Source organism: Lolium perenne, chromosome 6, assembly GCF_019359855.2.
Source record: "Lolium perenne isolate Kyuss_39 chromosome 6, Kyuss_2.0, whole genome shotgun sequence".
Taxonomy (NCBI): domain Eukaryota; kingdom Viridiplantae; phylum Streptophyta; class Magnoliopsida; order Poales; family Poaceae; genus Lolium; species Lolium perenne.
Genome location: NC_067249.2, coordinates 10916639 through 10938147, shown reverse-complemented (window position 1 = coordinate 10938147; position 21509 = coordinate 10916639). Strand labels below are relative to the sequence as shown.

General features: G+C 42.6%; 2 protein-coding genes and 1 long non-coding RNA gene across 12 annotated transcripts; all 3 read left to right on the top strand.

The window, feature by feature from the left end:
- The first annotated feature begins 854 nt into the window (after window positions 1–854).
- LOC127308898 (uncharacterized) lies at window positions 855–13138 on the top strand. 10 transcript variants are annotated; one of them, XM_051339808.2, is made up of 30 exons: window positions 855–1043; window positions 1637–1693; window positions 1790–1855; window positions 1953–2003; window positions 2091–2144; window positions 2355–2393; window positions 2479–2562; window positions 2718–2780; window positions 2855–2905; window positions 3038–3091; window positions 3204–3245; window positions 3341–3403; window positions 3877–3927; window positions 4035–4085; window positions 4168–4251; window positions 4603–4647; window positions 4741–4914; window positions 5172–5308; window positions 5521–5620; window positions 5886–6018; window positions 6370–6433; window positions 6515–7277; window positions 7773–8102; window positions 8850–9560; window positions 9642–9714; window positions 9800–9885; window positions 10045–10164; window positions 10638–10708; window positions 10786–10938; window positions 11555–13138. In XM_051339808.2, the coding sequence occupies exons 1-30, from the start codon at window positions 960–962 to the stop codon at window positions 12828–12830; spliced, it is 5130 nt and encodes a 1709-aa protein (XP_051195768.1). In that variant the 5' UTR covers window positions 855–959; the 3' UTR covers window positions 12831–13138. The 10 variants fall into 10 exon arrangements, with proteins under 10 accessions (XP_051195768.1, XP_051195773.1, XP_051195772.1 ...); XM_051339813.2 differs by having other exon boundaries at window positions 2352–2393; window positions 2718–2759; window positions 2858–2905; XM_051339812.2 differs by having other exon boundaries at window positions 2352–2393; window positions 2718–2759.
- Window positions 13139–14183: 1045 nt separating this feature from the next.
- LOC139832285 (uncharacterized) lies at window positions 14184–14600 on the top strand. Its single transcript, XM_071822010.1, has one exon. It carries the CDS (start codon window positions 14184–14186, stop codon window positions 14598–14600), a length of 417 nt encoding a protein of 138 aa, XP_071678111.1.
- A 367-nt stretch (window positions 14601–14967) lies between these two features.
- Window positions 14968–19427, top strand: LOC139832008 (uncharacterized). Its single transcript, XR_011746439.1, has 3 exons — window positions 14968–15839; window positions 16629–17772; window positions 18020–19427. It is a non-coding gene; the product is annotated as an uncharacterized lncRNA (long non-coding RNA).
- The last annotated feature ends 2082 nt before the right edge of the window (window positions 19428–21509 follow it).

Sequence of the window (21509 nt, the reverse complement as noted above, 5' to 3'; positions counted from 1 at the left end):
CGTAACTCCTGGATAATCATGGTGAATCTCACAAGATACATGCGGTGATGTTTTTCCTCAGGAAAAAGCGTGAACTCTATGGAGAAACGCCTTTGGGAGTCGTCGGTGGAAGGAGCAATTCAGATGAACATTCAATTTTTGGCTTATTTTTTTTTTTACTTTCAGTTCTTTATGTTTTCCTTTAGCGGATTTTAAGGTATCCCTACGAGAGACTTTGGCTTCTTTTCGATGCAATGAAATGGAGGTAGCGAGCGATCCCCTACTGATGATCTTAAAAAGAAACCCTACTTATCCCATTGAAAAGGAAAATAGGAGAGCACTAAACAAGGCCTAAGTGTGGCCTGATGTTCCCGCGTGGGCCGGGCCGCACGGCGCACCCACCCCTACCTTGCCGTGGTGAAGCTGTACCGCGAAACGTATGTGGACGGCTGCCGTAGGTTTTTCGCGTGGTTTCCGTTTCCTTGCCACGCGCGCTATTCTCCCGCGAGGCCGGCGCCGATTCGTTTTCGAAGTTTCAAAACGCGCACGCGCGCACGAGCCAGCCGCCCGCGGAAACCCCCGAAACAGCGGCAGCGGATTAAACTACTGTACTAGTCCTATTTCCACCCACATTTATTCCCTTCCTCCGTAGGTAGGCGTACGTGCGCTGCTCACCGCCCACTGACACCGGGCCCCGCGGCTAGACTCGATAGACCTGACCACCCGAGCGCCGCTTCGTGTCGCAAGCCCACCCGGGCCCACCTACGTGCTGTCCAATCCGGGCCGCTGGAGCCCGTGCTCCCACTGACGCGTGGGCCCGACACGCGGCTACAGCGGGACATAAACACCCGTCCTCCGTCTCGTCGCTTCCTTCGGGTGCGACACCACACCGTAGGAGACCGGGCCGAGCAAGACCAAACCGACCCAAGCTCTTCCTCTCCTCACACTCCGCGGCGATTCCGGCCGCCGGCGCCGCGACGATGCCGCCCAAGCGGAGGCAGGCCAATCGCCGGGGAAGGCAGCGCAAGGACCCATCCCCCGCCGCCGCCGACTCCACCATCGAGGTAACCAATGGCGCTACCTATTAGGTTTCCCCTCTCCCTCTCCCTCGCCCTCCCCTGCCTGCAGCCTCCAGCCGCCCCCTCTCCTGGTCCTGGGGGACGGCGGGACCTATCCCGCCGCATCCTCGGCCCGCTCCCGAGGCACGCTGGCGGGCGGGCCATTGTGGCGTTCCGATTCTTTCCGCCGCCGCCGACGGAAATTGGGGGTTTTGCTAGGGTTTTGCGAGCCCCCTCGCATTTGCTGCTCCTCTTCGTCCCTCTTGTCGTTGTTCTATAAACCAACGGGTCCTCTCCTCTCCTCTCCTCTGCTCTAGGGTTTGCTGCCGCCTACTAATCTGTTTCCGCCGCGCCGGATTCAAGGGCTGCTGCCGCCGCATTCTTTCTTTTTCTTTTTCAAATAGAGATTTCGGTTACAACAACAACAACATCGGGGTGAATAGGCTAGATATACGAAATCCATCCCCTAAAACGATAGATGTATCAAACCCAGCGGGGTAAATAAATAAAGATTGCCATTGCCAGCAAAAAATAGAATCAAATCGAGATTGCCATGATTTCGCCCCAAATATTCAACGGCTGCTTGGTTTCGGTGGCAGGAGAACAGTGGCACCAAGGGCGAGGACGAGGAGATGCCGCAGGCTTCCGCCCATGTGGTCAGTACTTCCCTCACCATTTTCCTCTTTTCCTACCAAAGAGCAATCCTTCTGACACGGTTAATTAATAATGCTGTTGTTCCTCACCGGTTACAGGAGCAGAACGAGAACGGGGTTGAGCTCGCTGACCAAGAGACGCCGCCGCCACAGGCTCCTGCCGTGGTCAGTGTTTCCGCCAACACTTTTCCTTCTGAACAAATAAAAGACACTGCGCTCGGCGCTATCATCTGCTTAACGGGTTTCTGCTCCTGGATTGCAGGAGAACAGCGTAGAGAAGGTCGACGAAGAGGCGCCACCGGCTTCTGCGGAGGTGGATATCATTTCTTGCCTAATATTCTGCCATCCGCACAATCTGGAAAGGAAAAAAAACCCTTATCGATTTTCACTCTGGTTGCAGACAGGAGGCCGGCGCAGCTCGCTGAGGCCACGCAAGACTCCAGCTGTCATCGAGGTAACTAATTAATTATGTCTGCTCCCTGCTGAGCCGCTAGTTGCCTCTTTGCTCCCCTACCACCAAGGGAACGGAGGGAGCTTCTCTCGGACATGTCCTGGAGGTCTCCTGCTTTTTGGACGCTTCCGCAACGGTTGTTGGGCTTGTAGAATTTTGGATTTGTTCGGTTTGACGATTACGTAATTGGTGGTGTGGTTTTGGTGGCAGCAGAATAGCGACACAGAGGATGAAGAGGAGAAGATGCCACGGGTCATTCTTTGTTCTCCCATAAAGTTTTGTGGATTCTTTTAGAAAAGGAAGAAAATCCTTATCAATTGTCACTCCTGTGTTGCAGAAGGGTGGCAGGCGTGGACGGGGACGCGGACGCACACGTGGACGCGGACGGGGGAGGCTGGCCAAGAATGTAGCTGCCGCTGAGGTAACCAGCGAGGAACTAACTAATTAAATCAGCTCCTCCTTGATAACTTATTTTGTCTGCCCCCTTGAGCTGCTAGTTTGCTACCACCACGGGAACAAAGGACCTCCCCCTTGAGCTTTCTGAAATACTTAATGGTTATTTGGTATTGGTGGCAGGAGAAAGGTGAAGGGGAAGAGTTGCCAGAGGTTACTGCAAAGGTTTTGGTTTGTTATAGCAGGGTAACTATGGCATGAAGTTTTTTTTTTATTCCTTTACAAATGGAAAATACTTATCAATTTTCACTCCTGTTCAGCAGAGGGGACGCAGACGGGGGGCGCAGCCCAAGAATCTAGCTGCCACCAAGGTAACTAACTAATTATCTGTGCCCCTCTTAAGCTGCTAGTTGCCTCTGGCTTCGCTACCTCCATGGGAGCAAAGGGCGCTTCTCTGGGACATGTCCTGGTGGTCTAATTGTCGTTTGGTTGTGTGGTGGCAGGAGAACGGAGAGACGCAGGGAGAAGAGGATGAGATGCAGAAGGCTTATGCCCAGGTCTGTATTTCCACGACTGCATACTTTTGCTTGCATTGCCTTTTTTTTCTCTCCTTTGGAAGGACCTCTGAGATTAACAAAATGCTTATCGGTTGCTGGTCGTGAGTTGCAGGGGAACAGTGAGAGGAAGGGTGAAGAGGAAGAGTTACCACAGGTATCTGCCAAGGTCATTGTGTGTTCTTGCATAAAGTTTTGTGGGTTTGTTTAGATAAGGAAAATTCTTATCAATTTTCATTCCCGTGCCCGAAGGGTGGCATGAGTGGACGGGGACGCCGGCAGGGGAGGCAGCACAAGACTCTAGCTGATGCTGAGGTAACTAGCCAAGGGACTAATTAATTAGATCTGCCCCTCCTTGAGCTGGTAGCCACCTTTCATCTCGTGACCACCATGGAAATGATGGGAGTGTTTGATTATCTCTGCAATGGAGTGTTTGGAGAGGAGCGGGGATTTGTTGGGTCTGGCGAGGTTTACATTTGCAATTGTTCTGCTTGTTTTCTTCTGTGTTGTTTGGAATCAACCAATTCTTAGGTTATACTTTTTTTTTTTGCTTCTGGAACCTTGTGAGAATTTACTTGGGGTCCAACCACCCTCCTAGGTCTTAGTGGTTGGTGTTTCTTAATTGGTTCTTGGTAGCATGCTACTGGAGTTGACGAGACTTAAGCGTCATCACTGAGAAATTGCTCCATGAACTCTTTCTTTCCTTGTGTTGCAGTCATTTATCTTCTTGAAAAAATCCTGCAATAATTATTTTGAAATGCTTAATTTTAATTTGGCTGTGGTGGCAGGAGAACGATGAGCACCCAGTCAAGGACGAGATAAATGAGGTTTCTACAGAGGTCAGTATTTGCTTACTTGTTTTTACTTACACGGGCCTTTTTTTTCTTTCTGAAAAAGCTTGGTGATCTTTCTGGAATGCTTAAGGGTGGTTGGCCGTGGGTTGCAGGAAAACAATGTGAAAATTGGAAAGGAAACGATGCCACAGGCTTCTGCTGAGGTCATTAACTTTTTGTGCATCAATTTTTGTGGATTTCTTTAAGGAAGGAAAATCCTTACAATTTTTAACTCTTGTGTTGCAGAGGGGAGGTAGGCGTGTACGTGGCCGTGGACGTGGACGAGGACAGGGGAAGGTTACGGTGCCCAAGGCTCCAGCTGCCTCTAAGGTAACCAAAGAACTATCTGTTTAGATTTGGCCGCAAGTTGTCTCTAGATCCGCAAGTTGTCTCTCACTTTGCTACCACCATGGGAATGAAGAGAGCCTCTTTGGTACCTATCCGAGTAGTCTCCTGGTGTTCAATTATGTCTGCTATGGTTGGGTTGGAGAGATACTAATGGGGATTTGTTGAGTTTTGCCTTTTGCGAGGTTCTCACATTTGCACTTGTTCTGCTCCTTCCGTGTTGTTTGGAGCTGATAGTTTTTTCGGTTATTTCTTCTCCTATGTTTATCTTCTTGAGAAGAGCTTGGTAATGAATGTGTTTCAGAAATGCTTAATGGTTGCTGGTTGTGGTGGCAGGAGAACGGTGTGAAGGAGGGCAAGGAAGAGTTGACTTCAGCTCAGGTCATTTTTTCTCTTGGATGCAGCTTTGTGAATTATGTTTGAAAACTGGTCCTTATCCTTTTTCATTTGGTGTGCTGGATTTCTTAATTCCAGGAGAACGGCACAGAAGAGGCAAATGAAAAACAAAGACCCAGAAGAAAGCGCAGTAGGGACCCTGTTGCTGACCCTTCTCTTGATCCCCGGACCACACGGCTTAGGCAGAGGCGGACTGCTCCGGTGGTAGCTGATGCACCTAATAAGGTGGAAAAGGTGAAAAAGGTGAAAAAGGTGGAAGTTTTTACTTTTCTTTTTGATTCTCCCATCATTTCAGTTATATGGGTTAATAAGTGATGGATTACTTGCTAGGTCTGTCTGTGCTTATGTAGTTGCTTTATCTGTAAGAAAATGTTAAAGTGTCTGTGCAATGATTCAAGCTAGAAAGAAAATATATAAGCACTTACATTTCTGACTGCCTGCTCATTTTGTATCATCTACCATTCCTACTATGTACGTACATGATATGTGTTCATGGCTCGAATTTGCAGGATAGAAAAAAGAAAGAATCAACTTCACAAATGTGTCATCAATGCCAGAGGCATGACTACGGAAGTGTTGTGCAGTGTCTAGGCTGCAAAGATAGGGACCGTCTGAGGAGATACTGCACGGCGTGCATGACTCGCTGGTTGGTGTCCTTTAAAAGCATTCATATTGGTCACCTGGTTTTGTTGTAATGGCCTGCCTGTTTTGGTAGAGTTATATTACTTGTGTTTGGTCAGTCTCTTTTTGCAGTACTTATCGTTCAGTTCCCTTCAGCCCATAATGTTAATTTACAATAAAATGATGTGTTTGTTAATTTAATGGCATGGTTTTATGTTTGTGGCATGATCTAAACAGGTATCCCCATTTAACAGAAGACGACTTCGCGAATAGTTGTCCAACTTGTCGCAATAACTGCAACTGCAAGACTTGTCTGCGGAAAAATATAATAAATAAGGTATGCCTTGCGTTTTGGGTTTCATATCTCTTGGCTGTATTTTGTTTGATACTCCCATGCCTCAGTGACTTGCATAATCCCCGAAGCAACATGACGTGGCAAATAACACTCATTTATGCTTTGGGTTTGTGTTTTCACTGTAGTGTGGTGTATACAAAAAGCTCCCTATTTTAGGGTGAGAAGGCTGGTAGGACGAAAATTTTAGTCACTGAGAATATGGACACAAACCTAATTTGCTTGTTTGCTCCTCTTATTTGTTCCACAGGTTGACAAATGGAAAATATCTGATGAAGATAAAATTAAATGCTCACTTCGGATTGCACACTATTTGCTCCCATGGTTGAAAGACTTGTTCAATGAGCAGATGAAAGAGCGAAGAGTTGAGGCAACAATTGAAGGTATTATTACTGTTGGCTTATTAAAATGCAACCTTTTGCATTTCCAGCAAAAGAACATGGCTGTTAATTGTTCACTGCTGCCGTGTTCTTTACTTTGTCGTTTCAGAAATTTTCTTTTTTCCAATACAACCCATTGATCAGTTCTTTGTTTCTGTTGATGTGAACTTGATACCTAAAAAATATACCTGTACGATAGACGTGAGGCGTAATCAAAACGTTTCCATGTTCATGAATTATCCAAAATTTGAATTTTGACTGCATGTGTTCTAGAATGGCCTTCTCATCTATTTGGGAATAAATTCAGTCACTATACCATTGGCTCTGCTGTTCTTAATGGTGCTTTCATGACAGGCATTGACACATGCGAAGTGAAGATTCCCAAAGTTAACTGTGAAGAAAATGAGCGGATATACTGGTTAGTCTTGCTTCAGTTTGGAAGTGTGCAAATGATTTGTTTCTTTTGAGTGTGTCTAATTCATAGTTTTCTTTGGGACAGTAACAACTGCAGAACATCTATAGTGGACTTCCACAGAAGCTGCAATAAATGTTCCTATGATCTCTGCCTTAGCTGCTCCCGGGAGCTTCGTGATGGACTTAGTCCTGGTGCTGCTGCAGCAAGTGGCATGGTCCTTACACAACCTGGGGTAGAAGGCAAGGAAGGTTTGCAACATGAAAGTAGCGATGATAATGTTCCAAGTCAAAACCTTCCTAATGGACAGGATGATGTGTTGATGGTGAGTGCAGCTCCTGTTGAGGATAGTGCTCCTGGTTTGAGACAATGGAGGGTTAATAGCAACGGAAGCATACCTTGCCCACCAATTGCACTTGGTGGTTGCGGAGACTGTATTCTTGAACTTAAGTCGTTGTTGGAGGAGAGTGTTATTTCTGACTTGCTGGAGAATGCCAGTTCAGTTGTCAGCAAAGAAGGAATGCTGGAGGTGGGAGGTTCAAAATGCTCCTGCTTTACTGACTCTGGTGAGATGAGCAATGGGACGTCACAGAAATTGGCTTGTAGAGATAACTCAAGTGACAACTACATATATTGCCCAAATGCTAGAGACGTTCAGAATGGAGCATTAGATCATTTCCAGGAGCACTGGTTGAAGGGTCAGCCTGTTATTGTTCGTGACGTGCTTGAGTTAACTTCTGGATTGAGCTGGGAACCAATGGTTATGTGGCGAGCTTTAAGAGAAGTTAAAGACAAGGATGAACATGAGCGGCTTGTTGTTGAAGCTCTTGAGTGCCTGTTATGGTCTGAGGTAACTGCCATCATGATGGTTAATGTTTATAGAATAGCAATATAATTTACTATTGACAAGACTGGTGTCAAGGTTACTGAAAGCATAGATCATGTAATTCATTAGATTACTAGATGCAGACTAGTTAACTGTGTGCTTCTGTTTCTGTCTGAACTGGAATTAATGAACATGGTGAATTTCTTGGAGCGCAGTTTCTCTTTGCTATTTATGTCTGCATATATCTGTTAATACATGGTCAATTAGTGTGCTTGTTGAAAATAGGAACTCAGGTTAACAGAGTTTCTATGAATTTAACTTTTGTCTAGTACCAGCATGTGTTTTTTGGTTCTCGGCAAGTTCTAAGTGTTTGGTTTATGTTCAGTATTGGGGTTAAGCATGTGATTTCTATGGATACCTCTTCTGAAATTGATTTCCTATGCATATAGCATCTATATCATTGTTACTTCATTGAAATATTCTTAACACACCAATTGCTTTTGTTCAACCGAAATGCAGGTTGAAATAAACATTCACTTCTTTTTTAATGGGTATTCTCGTGGAGTTGTTAGTCCAGAGGGTTTGCCCATGTTACTAAAGCTTAAAGATTGGCCACAACACAGCTCATTCGAGGAGCGACTGCCACGACATGGTGCTGAGTTCATGTCTGCTTTGCCATTTCGTGAATATACTGATCATAAATGTGGTCCTCTTAATTTGGCTGTGAAGCTTCCAGAAAAAGTCATAAAGCCAGACCTTGGTCCAAAAACTTACATCGCGTATGGCGTTGCCCAGGAATTAGGAATTGGTGATTCTGTCACCAAGCTTCATTGTGACATGTCTGATGCGGTAAACAAATTGATATTTCTTATGCTTCCTGTCTGTTCTCTTTTAGTCTACATCTTAGACCAAAATTTTGGTCCATATTGGTCCACATTTTAGCTTAATTTTAATACAGCTTGGATTGGTTGTTTACATATCAAAGTAGTAGTATTAAATGACTTGCTAATTGGTCTTAAATTGTAGAATGCAGACTAAAAGAGAACTGGGGAGTATGTACATTAACATCTAGTGCATTTGAATCTGAAATTGTTACTAATATTGTATATTGTTTACATGTTCTTTCCAAAAAGAGGTGAGGAGAAATTAAGGTAGAAGTGCGAGTCATACAATGGTGTGTGGGTTTGCAACCTTGTGTTGTCACCCCTACATGCTAGGAGATTTGATTTTCTATGTAACCTGTTGAAGTAAACACTGTATGCAGATAAAGATGACACATGGATGTTTTAGCTGAAACTGTTTGTAGGTTCAAGTTTTCTCAGTTTGCTTTCAGTCAAGTCTGTATTCTTTTGTTTTACTCTAGTGCTAGCCATAGTGATTCACACTGTTGGACTTTTGGTTGTTGACCATGATCTGAGTAATCACTTGTTTAGAATCCGTCAAAATGTTAATCTGGATGCTGAAGATCTATTTGTCGCATACTTCACCTAGTTGCAACATTGAACTGTTCCTCTGTTTTGGCATCTCTGCTGGACAGTGTTGTGATTTCATTGTTCAATTCTGCGAATGACATCTTGTTTCCTATCGTGTAAACAGGTCAATATCCTCACACATACTGACGTAATAAAGCTCAAACCAGAAAGGGTAACAGCGATTGAGAAGAAGAAAAAGAGTTTGGCCATAGAGGAAGACAACAGAAATCTTCAAGCTTCACAAACAGATCCTGATTGTGAGTCGATAGCTCTCAGTGAATTAATCAATGTGCCAAGACCTGAAGGATTTGGACTTAGCTCTAGCATTCAGCAGCCATTATCTGATGTTGTTTTAGATGGGCGGAAGGGGGTTCACAATGATGTGGAAGCTGATGGAAACTTTACTGTGGGGCAATCGACCACTGAAGGTGATGTGGATCATGTGGATCTTTCCATTTCCAAGGAGAAAACAGAAGGTATAGTTGATCAGAAGGATAGGGTGGATCATGGTTCCAGCAGTGAAGATAAAAGTGAATCTCCAGATAATACAGAAGGAACCTCTGAACCTACTGGTGGTCAAAAACGCCGAAGGCATGGCTGTCAGTCTTCTAACGCATCAAAGAAAAAAAAGAAAACGACCACAGAATATAAGGTGCAAGGAACTTCCATATCTCTTGAGCCAAAAGACGATGATGTCCCATTTGTAGAGGGTAACCAGCCAGAGGGTGGTGCATTGTGGGACATATTCCGACGAGAAGATGTCAGCAAACTACAAGAGTATCTTCTGAAGCACTCAGAGGAGTTTAGGCATTATAATTATGAACCAGTGAAGCAGGTGATTAGCTCTGTAACTATTTGACCCTAGAATGCCACATGGCATCTTACTAACATGTTGCGTAACTCTTGATGGTGGCAGGTTATTCATCCTATACATGATCAGTGCTTTTACCTAACAAATGAACACAAGAGAAAGCTTAAAGAAGAATATGGTCAGTTAAGAATAATGATGTATTTTAGAAGATAACTTTTCCTTCGGTGATTTACTTCCTGTTTTTTTGTCCACTGAATATGCAGGAGTTGAGCCGTGGACATTTGAACAGAACCTTGGTGATGCAGTCTTTATCCCTGCAGGATGTCCCCACCAAGTCAGAAATTTGAAGGTATAATATGACTGCTCTCCTGGAGCTCTTTCAGTTGGATGAAACACCGATACAGTTGCTGATTTGCTCTTCTTTTTGTGCCATACTTTTGTATGTAAATGACTGCTAGTACCTCTGGCATTACAATTTTTGTTTAACTGTTTCTTTGTTCTTGGGCAGTCATGTATAAAGGTGGCACTTGACTTTGTTTCTCCGGAAAATGTACAAGAGTGCATCAGGCTGACAGAAGAATTTCGTCTGCTTCCAAAAGGGCATAGGGTGAATGAAGATAAGCTAGAGGTCTGTGGATCTGTTTATTTATCTATATCCTAATCATAATCTTGATTGTATCTAAGCATTGTTTATCTATATGCTCTCTTTTCTACACTCTTATCTTGTTCTGAAATTTTTGTAAAATCTAAAATGTCAGATTAAGAAGATAGCTAGAGAGGTCTGTGGATCTGTTTTTGCTATGCTAATCATAATCTTGATTGATCTAAACATTGTTTGTCTGTATGCTCTCTTTTCCACTCTTATCTTAATCTGAAATTCTGTAAAATCTAACATGCCAGATTAAGAAGATACCTTTTCATGCAATCTAAAATTCTGTTTGTTTATAGCTAATCCTCATCTTTATTATATTATATATATGTAAGCATTATTGTGCATACAGGCTATATCAGTCTTGGTATCTCCATAACTGTTACATGCTCTCTTTTCCTCACTATTCTAATTCTAAAATTCTGTGTCAACTTGTAAACTTGAATTGCCAGATTAAGAAGATAGCCTTTCATGCAATCAAAAAAGCCATTGAGGATATCAACAAAAAGGGTGACAAGGAAAGGTTAGTCACAGCAACTGAGTGCACTGCTTTGATTTTTTTTCTCGAACACGCATATAAATGAATGTCATTTGTGTTAGAAGAGATGACAACCAAGATGGTGCAAAGTACAAAGCAAAAGCCAAAGTGGAAGGAAGAGGAACAGGAACAGGGAGAGGGAGGGGAAGGGAGAGGGGGAGAGGAAGAGGAAGAGGAAGAGGAAAAGGAAGAAAGAGAGCAACATCGGAAGGACGGTACTGTTTTTCATCACATGTAGGCGTGTAGGACTGGTTTATTTGCATGTTTACATATTTATCATGTAAAAACTGACTCTAAATAACTCTTCCTTATTTCTGCATTAATGTTCCTGTGTTCCTCTTTGTCTACTGTGGCATTGCTGTACATGTGAAATGTAGGGCCTTCTTATCTGAAATTTAAACATATAAGGAATGGTGTAATTGTAGGGCTTTTAATCTGAATTTTGAACATTATTCCCTGTATAAAAGCCTTTAGGTTTCGCTGAACCCTTATGTTTTGGATACTGTTCTTGAGTGATTTTCCTCCAATCAGAGGATTGGTGCATCGGTTTTCCTATGTGCTGCGGAGGGTCTATATGAAAATGAATTAATGGGCCTTCGTTTGCATGTTCATTATTCCACAGAACAAAAAATAGGCAGCATGGTGCTGTTAGAATGTATCTTCTGAAAGCCTTCTAACAGCTGATTGGTGCTGTTGCCACATAAATTCCTATATTCTGATGTTGTGAGCCCTTGTGCATTGATGTTAAGTAGGCTAAGTTTGTTTGTCGTATATGATTTGTTCTGTGAAAGGGTTGAAAATAATGAAGGTATTATTTTTTTGAACCAACAGTAGTGATGAAGTTGAAGACCAACCTGGTCCAAGTGAACCTGCAGAGATGGAAGATGATGAAAAACAATCAGCTCAAGCCATGTCTGGAGCTGAAGATGAACCTGCTGAAATAGAAGAGGGCCAGGAAAAATCAGCTCTGTACAGGTCTGTAGTTGGAGATGAACCTGCAGAAACGAAAGAACACCAAAAGGAATCAGGTCAAGCCATGTCTGAAGATGAAGTTGAACCTGCAGAAATGGAGGAGCCCCAAGTAAAGTCAGCTCAGGACTTGTCTGAAGTTAAAGATGGATCTGCGGAAATGGATGAACACAGAGGACAGTCACCTCGGGATATGTCTGAAGCTAATGAAGAACCTGCAGAGATGGAGGATCACCAAAAACAATCAGTTCAGGACATGTGTGAAGTTACAGATGGACCTGTAGAAGGGGAGGCGGAGCAACAATCAGCTGATTGGATGCCTGAACGTGCAGAACTGGAGTGTCACCAAGAACAACAAACTGGTGGCATGCCTGAAGGTAAAGATCCTGCAGAGATTGAGGGGCACCAAAAGCAACAAGGTGATGAAGTTCAGGACGTGTCTGGAGATAAAGGCGAACCTGCAGAAATGGAAGAGCACCAAAAACAACCAGCTCTAGCCATGTCTGAGGTTGAAGATGGACCTACCGAGATGGAGCAGCAAGAAGATTCAGCTCAGGACATGTCTGGGGGTAAAAACGAGCATTTAGAAATGGATGAGCACAAAGATAATTCTGTTGAGGACATGCCTGAAGCTAAAGATGGACCTGTTGACATGGATGAGGACCAAGAACAATCAGCTGAGGACATGGTTGAATTTGAAGATAAGCCTGTAGAAATGGAGGAGCCCCAAAAACAATCAGCTCAAGCCATGTCTCAGGTTGTAGATGAATCTGCAGAGATGGAAGATCACCAAGAACAATCAGCTCAGGATATGCCTGAAGCTAAAGATGGGCCTGTAGAAATGAAGGAACTGAAAGAACTATCTGCTCAGGAAATGCCTGAAGCTAGAGACGGACCTGCTAATATGGAGCAAGGCCAATCAGTTGAGGACACGTCTGAATTGGAAGCTAAGCCTGTAAAAATTGAGGAGCTTGAAGAACAATTAGTTCAGGACATGTGCGAAGCTAAAGATGGTCTTGCAGAGGTGGAGGAGCGCCAAAAGCAACTAGCTGCTGGCTTGTCTGAAGCTAAAGATGAGCCTGGAGAAACAGAGGAGCACCAGAAGCAACCAGCTGAGGCTATGCCAACCATGCCGTGAGTAGCAACGCCTATCCTCTTCCACTAGATTTTGCGCCCGTCACCCACCCTGAGATTTCTGCGGCGTCATACTTTGACTTAGACCGTAATCTATCTCTAGGACTTTATTATATCTTAGCATTTTGAAGGAGTGCAGTGACAAAAGAATGTCGAGCTGTCTGACAATAGAACCAGACAGCTAGCAGTCCCTGTGAAACCAAATATTTTGGACGTGGTAGTGGTGTGACAGCTTGTTGATCTGTAACATGTAAGGTGGATTTACATATGAAGCATGATGTCAACCTCTGGTTATCCTGTTCACAAGCCTAATTTATTGTTTTCTCTGATTGGGAAGTATCAGTTGCTGGAGAAGGTACAAAACCTTCCTACCTCACTCTTTTAATGCTTTGGTTGATGAGATTGTTGATAGAGCTTTAGAAATTGGAGTTAAAATTGAGGAGTGTAATCCATTTAAAAGTTGCTGTTATGAAAGATCTAAAAATTGGTAGACATGCTATTTACAAGAAACATGTGGTTGGTAGAAACTTAAATAATGTGGATGATATATTAAAAAAACATATTGAGGTAGTGTATCTTGATTGGAAGAAAACTGGTTCGGATGAAGTTGAGTTAACACATAAAGGAACAGAAAAGGTACCCTCAGTATAGTGTCAAATTTTAGGTCCTGGTGCTAAAAAAGTTAGGGTTTGCCTACGTCTCAGGTGACTGAGATTTTCTTAAGTCTCAGTCACTTCAGAAAAGTGCAACTGCAGTTCAAAAAAATATGCAACTGGAATGAATTGCAATTGCACTTTTCTGCCAGAAATGTGTAACTCATGTACATTTTTTTGGGTGACTGAGACTTAAGAAATTCTCAGTCACCTGAGACTTAGCAAAACCGAAAAGTTAAAGGTTGTTGTACGTACTTCCAAAAATATGTACATACTTCCAAAAATTGATAATGCTTGTAGATTGTTTCTACAGTCTACCTCTGCTAAGGAGCAGGAGTCCCCACATGAAAAGTTCTCTGGACACAAGAGAAAAGACTTCTCCCTTGAACTGTATGATATGTGCTTTGATAGAAATAATTTGTTGTGCAGGCCGGATTTGCTAGTTGGCAGTGAATTTTAGAAGATGGGTGGATGAGAACTTGTAAGGCTAGCAGTCTAGCATACTACTGCTAATAATTCTTGGAGCCGTTATGTGGATTAATACATATTTTAAGGGTGTGGCTGGTGATCAGGCGTCTGAGATTTATTAAATCTCAATCACCTGATGTCACGGTGTTTATTTTCAGCCTTTTTGTTTCTATACTCCAATGGATTGGTTTTATTGGTGTTTATTAGATCATTCTTCTGCGTTAATGAGCGCGACGATGGTGGCACCAGTTGTGCTGTTGCGTGGAAGGATGTCTGCCGCCCGATTCCCGACTAAGCTTGGTGGACTGGGAGTTCTTGACATCAAAGGTATGAGCTGGGCGCTTTGTGCCAGATGGCTTTGTCTGGGTCATACCGATACTACTAAGCCATGGGCCAACTTTCCAATAAAATGTAACAGGAACATCAACTCCCTTGTTCATGCTGCAACCATTGTGAAACTTGGCAATGGCTACAGAGCCTGTTCTGGCAGATCGCTGGCTTGCAGGGCAAAGTATTTTAGACTTGGCACTGTCAACGTCCGCGCTTCCAAGAACCAGAAGGTGGCTGCAGCTCTTCCTGTGAATGCCTGGATTCAAGATAACTCCGATGCGGTACCTGCAGATGGCATTATTCAGTTTCATCACCTGGATTAATCCAGAATTCAAAGACAAGATCATTTGGCACCTTTCTGCTTTTGGAGAATACACCTCCAAATCAGCTTATAGAGCTCTCTTTGAAGGTACGATGACTTTGCCTCACCACAACTCAATTTGGGACTGCTGGGCACCTCTGAAATGTAAAGTTTTCGCATGGCTCATCTCTTTGGATCGATATTGGACCAATCAATGCGCTTGCGCTTGCACCACGGCCTTACCAACAATGACACTTGCGTGCTCTACGATCAAGATTCAAAATCCACAGCACATCTCATGACGCAATGCTCCTTCTCGCAGCAAGTCTGGTTCGATATATGTAGCAGACTCAACCTTCAGACCTGAATGCCAGACCATAATGGTGAGTTCAACACTTGGTTTGCGGCTGCTACTACGAATGCAGAAACTTCAGTTCAGAAAGGTGCTAAATCAATCATTGTCCTTACCATGTGCAGACTTTGGAAGGCTCGGAATGATGCAATCTTCAAAAACACCATATCCACAATCTGGCCAGCAAAAAGATATGCACAAAGTTAGGCCTCAAGTATATGCCGCATCCATATCATATTCAGTGTCTCAGTGATGTTGGCGAAGTGAAAGTAAGTCATATGGTGAAGATACACTTCAAGATTGGTGATTATGAAGATACCGTTGACTGAGTGTCATTTGTTGCTGGGACGTCCATGGCAATTTGATCGTCGAGTTTTTCATGATGGTTGGACAGATTGCTACAAGCTCAAGTGGAACGACAAGGCTGTGGTGTTGCATCCTCTTACACCTACATACATCGTTCATGCCTCGTTCATGCCGATAAAAAGAAATTACCAGTAAAAATTGAGAATGAGAGTAAGAGAGAAATTCCACAAATCGTGAATGAGAGCCACCAAAAATTAAATAAAAGTAGTAAAAATAAAAATGAGGGAGCGAATGTTGTAGTCATGCTAGCCACCAAATCTGAGATGAGAGCTTTTGCGGAGGATCCCAATTTGGTGCAGATTGTACTTTTGTATTAACATCTCTTCCTAGTGGTGTCTCTCATCTTTTACAGGAATTTAGCGATGTTTCTCCGGAGGAGGTACCTGCTGGGTTACCACCAATCCGCGGGATTGAGCATCAAATTGATTTAATACCAGGAGTGGCGGGATTGAGCATCAAATTGATTTAATACCAGGAGTGACGTTGCCAAACCAACTACCATACCGCACCAATCCCGAGTAAACAAAGGAAATTATGAAACAGGTACAAGAGCTTCTTAACAAGCGGTAAATATGTGAAAGTTTAAACCCTTGTGCGGTTCCTGTTAGTCTAGTTCCTAAGAAAGATGGTACTTAGGACATGTGTGTAGATTGTACAACAATTAATAATATCACCATTTGATACCGTCATCCTATACATTGCTTAGATGATATGCTTGATGAATTAAATAGTACTGTTATTTCCTCTAAAATTGACTTGTGTGGCAATTAGAATGAAAGAAGGAGATGAGCTTAAAACAAAATTTGGTCTGTATGAGTGGTTGGTTATGCCATTTGGTTTAACTAATGCCTCTCATAATTTTATGCGATTGATGAACCATGTCTTGAGATATTTAATTGGAAAATTTGTGGTTGTTTATTTTGATGATATGTTGATTTATAGTCGTAATGAATCAGATCATATTGACCACATTCGACAAGTACTTGCTGTTTTACATGATGCAAAGTTGTATGGACACTTTAAAAAATGTATGTTCTGCAAAGATAAGGTGACATTTTTGGGCTATGTTGTTTCAACGCAAGGTGTGGAAGTAGACGAGTTTAAAACTGAAGCTATAAAAAATTGGCCTACACCTGTAAATGTAGTCAAATCCGTAGCTTTTATGATCTTGTTAGATTTTATAGACGGTTTGTGAAAGATTTTAGCACTATTGCAGCCCCACTCAATGAATTAAGAGAAAAGGAATATTAATTACTTGGGGGCCAACACCCCAAGATGCTTTTGATTTGCTTAAGAGACGACTAACGGAAGCACCATTACTTGTTTTACCAGATTTCACTAGGAATTTTGAAATAGAGTGACGCTAGTGGAGTTGGTATTGGCGGTGTTTTGATGCAAGAAGGTATTTTTATATTATGAACCTTCAACTCTAAAATGCAAATTCTTCTACATTGAATGGATAGCTGCATCAATAAATTTTGATCAGCCTTTCTACCCTTCTGCACCTACGTTGAGTAGACCGGTTGCCTACTTTAGTGAAAAGTTGAAGGTTGCCCAATTGAATTATCCGGTCTATGATAAGGAGCTTTATGCTTTAGTGCGAGTTTTAGAGACTTGGTAACATTATTTATGGCTTAAGGAATTTATTTTTCATTTTGATCATGAGTCTTTAAAATATTTGCAAAGTCAATCTAAACTGAATAGACGTCATACTAAGTAGGTTGAATTTGTTGATTCTTTTCCTTACATTCTGAAATATAAAAAGGGAAAATAAAATGTGGTTGCCGATGCTCTCTCAAGGAGAAGTGTACGTTTTGCATCGTCTCGATGTGCAAGTGCGAGTTATATTGTACTGACCATGATTTTGTTGCTCCTTATGCTCACTGTACCGAAGGGTAAGGATGGGAGAAATCTATCTCTTATGAAGCAAAACCCCACTAGAGGGTCATTTAAGTTGTCTATCTCAACATGCAAGCTATCCACATCATCCATTTTATTAGCCATCCAATTGTCCATGTCATCCCCCACTAACATTCATTAATACTCTACATGCAAGCCACATCATCTATTTTTTAAGCCATCCAATTATCCACATCATCAAATTTTAGCCGCTAACTACATAACCATTTCAAGTCAGTTTTTTAAGTTAGCCTATTGACTATTTATGCCAATTGAATCCTGCATGTTCCTACAAATAACATTCTATTCCAATCAACTTATATCCTTTTGTTTTTTTACAAAATAGAGTTATCAGAGAAATTCCCGCTGCAACGTGCGGGGTATCCTTCTAGTATCATAAATCTGATGGGTTTTTGTTTCGTGCCAACAAACTGTGTGTTCGCGTGTCGTCCGTGCGTTTGTTATTGTTGCAGGAATCACACATCGGAGGAATAGTTGGGCATTTTGGACATGAGAAGACACTAGCTATGTTAAGTGATCACTTCTAGTGGCCTAAGATGAGGCGTGATGTAGAGAGGTATGTGCAGCCATGCATCACTTGCTACAAGGCCAAATCAAGTTACATCCACACGGTTTATATACTCCTCTTCCTGTTTTCATTGCTCATTGGGAAGATATTTGTATGGATTTTGTGTTAAACTTCCTCGGACTAAGAGGGGGAGAGATTCTATATTTGTTGTTGTTGATCGATTTTCAAAAATGGCACATTTTATACCATGCCACAAGAGCGATGATGCGTCGCATGTTGCTGACTTATTTTTCAGGAAGATCGTGAGGTTGCATGGTATTCCTCAGACAATTGTTTCAGATCACGGCGTAAAATTTATGAGCTATTTTTGGAAGACACTATGAGGAAAATTGGGGACAAAGTTGTTATTGAACACAACTTGCCATCCCCAAACCGATGGCCGAACCGAGGTGGTGAACCGCACTCTCTCCATGTTGCTGCGGACCATGATCAAGAAGAGCATTAAAAAGTGGGAGGATCTTTTGCCACATGTTGAGTTTGCTTACAACAGAGCCGTCCACTCCACTACACAATTGTGCCCTTTTGTGGTGGTGTATGGTTTCAAGCCCATTACGGAGGCATCAGAGAGAGCTGAGTGTTAAGAAGATGCACATTAAGGTGAAAGAAGAAATTAAAGAAGCTATTATTTGAGCCAGGAGGCCTTGCATGGGTGCATTACCGCAAGGATCATTTTCCAGACCGCCGCAAATCCAAATTAATGCCAAGAGGAGATGGCCCTTTCAAAGTGTTAGAGAAAATTAATGACAATCCATACAAGATTGAGCTTCCAGGAGATGATTACGCCGTGAGCTCCACATTTAATGTTTCTGATTTGTCGCTGTTTTTTTGGAGGAGATGATCCAGCGTCGAGGACGACGCCTTATTCAAGTGGGCGAGGATGATGCATCTCTACTATATTACCACATTTTCCAGTTTTTAATCAAGATATAGAGGACAAAGCCCAAGATATTCGCATCGAGCTGCCGACTGGTCCAATTACGCGAGCTCGAGCGAGACGACTACAAGAACAGGTGAATTTAATCCTTAACGAGTATAACAGTATGTTTTTAGACAAATTTGTACTACCTAAATCTCCTATTTTACTTGTGCTCAGATACGTTAACGTTTACATTAGAGATTATCTTGAGCATGAAGACGATGCCGTCACACGTACAGATGAAGCCAGAGGGAGGGAGGCGTGGAAGCTGAGCTGTGTGCGTGGCCGAAAAAACATAACGGAAGTACAACCGATCACCGAGAGGAACTAGTACATACTACCTGAAGTTTACTTGTGAAGCTGATTACCGGAAGGAACTAGCAATCGATCAGCGGCAATTAACATGTGTTGTTAGTGGGCCGCACCTACATGGGTTGGTCGTGTGACTTTTTCCTAGGGAAGATAATTAGGAACCAGAACCAGCTTGCATCAGCTAGCCATCGAGGGGAGTGCTGTACACCGACCTGGTCGGTGTGTACGGGCCACCGCACACCCCATCGACCAGGCCGGTTGATTGGGCCGCGGCCCATTAGTAGTAGGTACTTTTTTTTTTCTTTATTTTGCTGTTTTTTTGTTAATATTTTTCTTTTTCAATATCTAACTTTAAAAAAAAAATGTAGAACAAAATTTCAAAATCTGTTCAGATTCGAAATTTTGGAAATTAAAACTGTTCAGATTTTGATTTAACTTTTTTTCAAAATTCAAAATTATTCCGAAATTTGGAAATTCGTTCTAGATTAAAATTCATTCAAATTTCGAAATTCGTTCAAATTTTAAAAACCGTTCGAATTTTTTTGTTCAAAATTAAAAATTCTTCTGAAATTTGGAAATTCGTTCAAGATTAAAATTTTGTTCAAATGCAAAATTCGTCCAAATTTGAAAAATCGTTCAAAACTTAAAATTTGTTCAAATTTCAAAATTCGTTCAAGATTAAAAATTTGTTCAAATTTCGAAATTCGTTAAAAAAATCAAAACTTGAACATTTTTCAAAATTTATAATTTTCGAAAATTATTTTTAAAAATAAAATAAAACGTGAGAAAAAAGAAACAGTGAAAAAGAAAACAGAAAAGAAAAATCAGAAAACAGAAAATAAAAAGAAAAAAGAAAGAAAGAAACAGGAAAAAACGCCTAACCGGGCTGGCCCACACCGCGCGCGGGGGTGTGCGGCGCCGTGCAGGTGCCGACCTAGTCGGCATATAGGAATTCCGGCCATCGAGGCTTTTATATACCCTGTACCGAGACCATCTAGGGCTAGAGTACGTATAATATCAGAGATTGAAACATTGCAAAATTTGCTTGTTCCTCTTTCTCCACAACTCATACAAGGGTTAGTGAGAGGGATTGGGCAAGTTTGCTTTTCCGCTGAGAATTGAGGGCTTGGCGATCACTGCTCGGTAGTCGGCGGCGATCAATCCGGTGCGTGTCGAGCGAATATTGGTAGAGCCGCAAGTGCTTGCATTGGCACATGGTGTACGGCTGAGAGATAGTTGTGAGACATACACTATTTTCGATGATTCTACTGAGAAGAATCGGGCGTCCCGTATCAAAAAGGAAGTGGCAGGGCTCTGATGTCATGGTGTTTATTTTCAGCCTTTTTGTTACTTTACTCCAGTGGATTGGTTTTACTGGTGTTTATTTTCAGCCTTTTTGTTACTTTACTCCAGTGGATTGGTTTTATTGGTGTTTATTAGACCATTCTTCTGCACTAATGAGCGCGACGATGGTGGCACCAGTTATGCTATTGCGTGGAAGGATGTCTGCCGCCCGACTAAGCTTGGTGGACTGGGAGTTCTTGACATCAAAAGTATGAGCCGGGCGCTTCGTGCCAGATGGCCTTGTCTGGTCATATTGATACTACTCAGCCATGGGCCAACTTTCCAATAAAATGTAACAGGAACATCAACTCCCTTGTTCATGCTGCAACCATTGTGAAACTTGGTAATGGCTACCGAGCCTGTTCTGATCGCTGGCTTCACTAGTAGAGAACATACCTTTTGTCTAGCACCATGGGAGCAACAGTCCTGGTTTTTAAATTGGCCAGGACTAGTGGGGGGCATTGGTTCCGGTTCGTTCGGCGTGGAGCGACCCCACCCTCTGGTCCTGGTCCGTTTGGGGCCTTTGGTCCCGGTTTGACAATCCGGGACTAAATGTGCTACGGCAGGGCGTGGCAGGCCGTGTCAGGCCTCGACCGGGACCAAAGGCCTACCCTTTGGTACCGGCTTTTCTTACCAACCGGGACCAAGTGCCCATCTGCCTACATATACCTTGCCCCTGCCCAAGTATGAGCCACACTTAGCCATTTTCACTTGTTAGCACAATAGGGTGTATGTTGCTTTGCCCTCTTCATATGCACAAGAGGTGTTCGATGAAATACCTAAGAGATTTTGCCACTTGAGTTCACACAAAACAAGCCACACTTAACTTTTTTTTCTTCTCCATCGAGATTAACAACTTTATCCTTCCTTCTATCATTGATAAAATGCATGTATATATATATATATATACATCGTTGCACTAATCATGATGTCACGTAATGGTTTTTGATAAGCTTAATTATATCATGCAGATGAATCGACAATGGATGTACATTGATCGACGCTTCGACGAGTTCACTTCGGGCCTGAGTAATTTTATCGCCGTGGTTGAGGCAAACAAACATGGTGGCTTTATGTATTGTCCATGTGTTGACTGTAAGAATGCCGTAAATTACTCTTCATCGAGTACCATTCACAGCCACCTGCTGCGGTC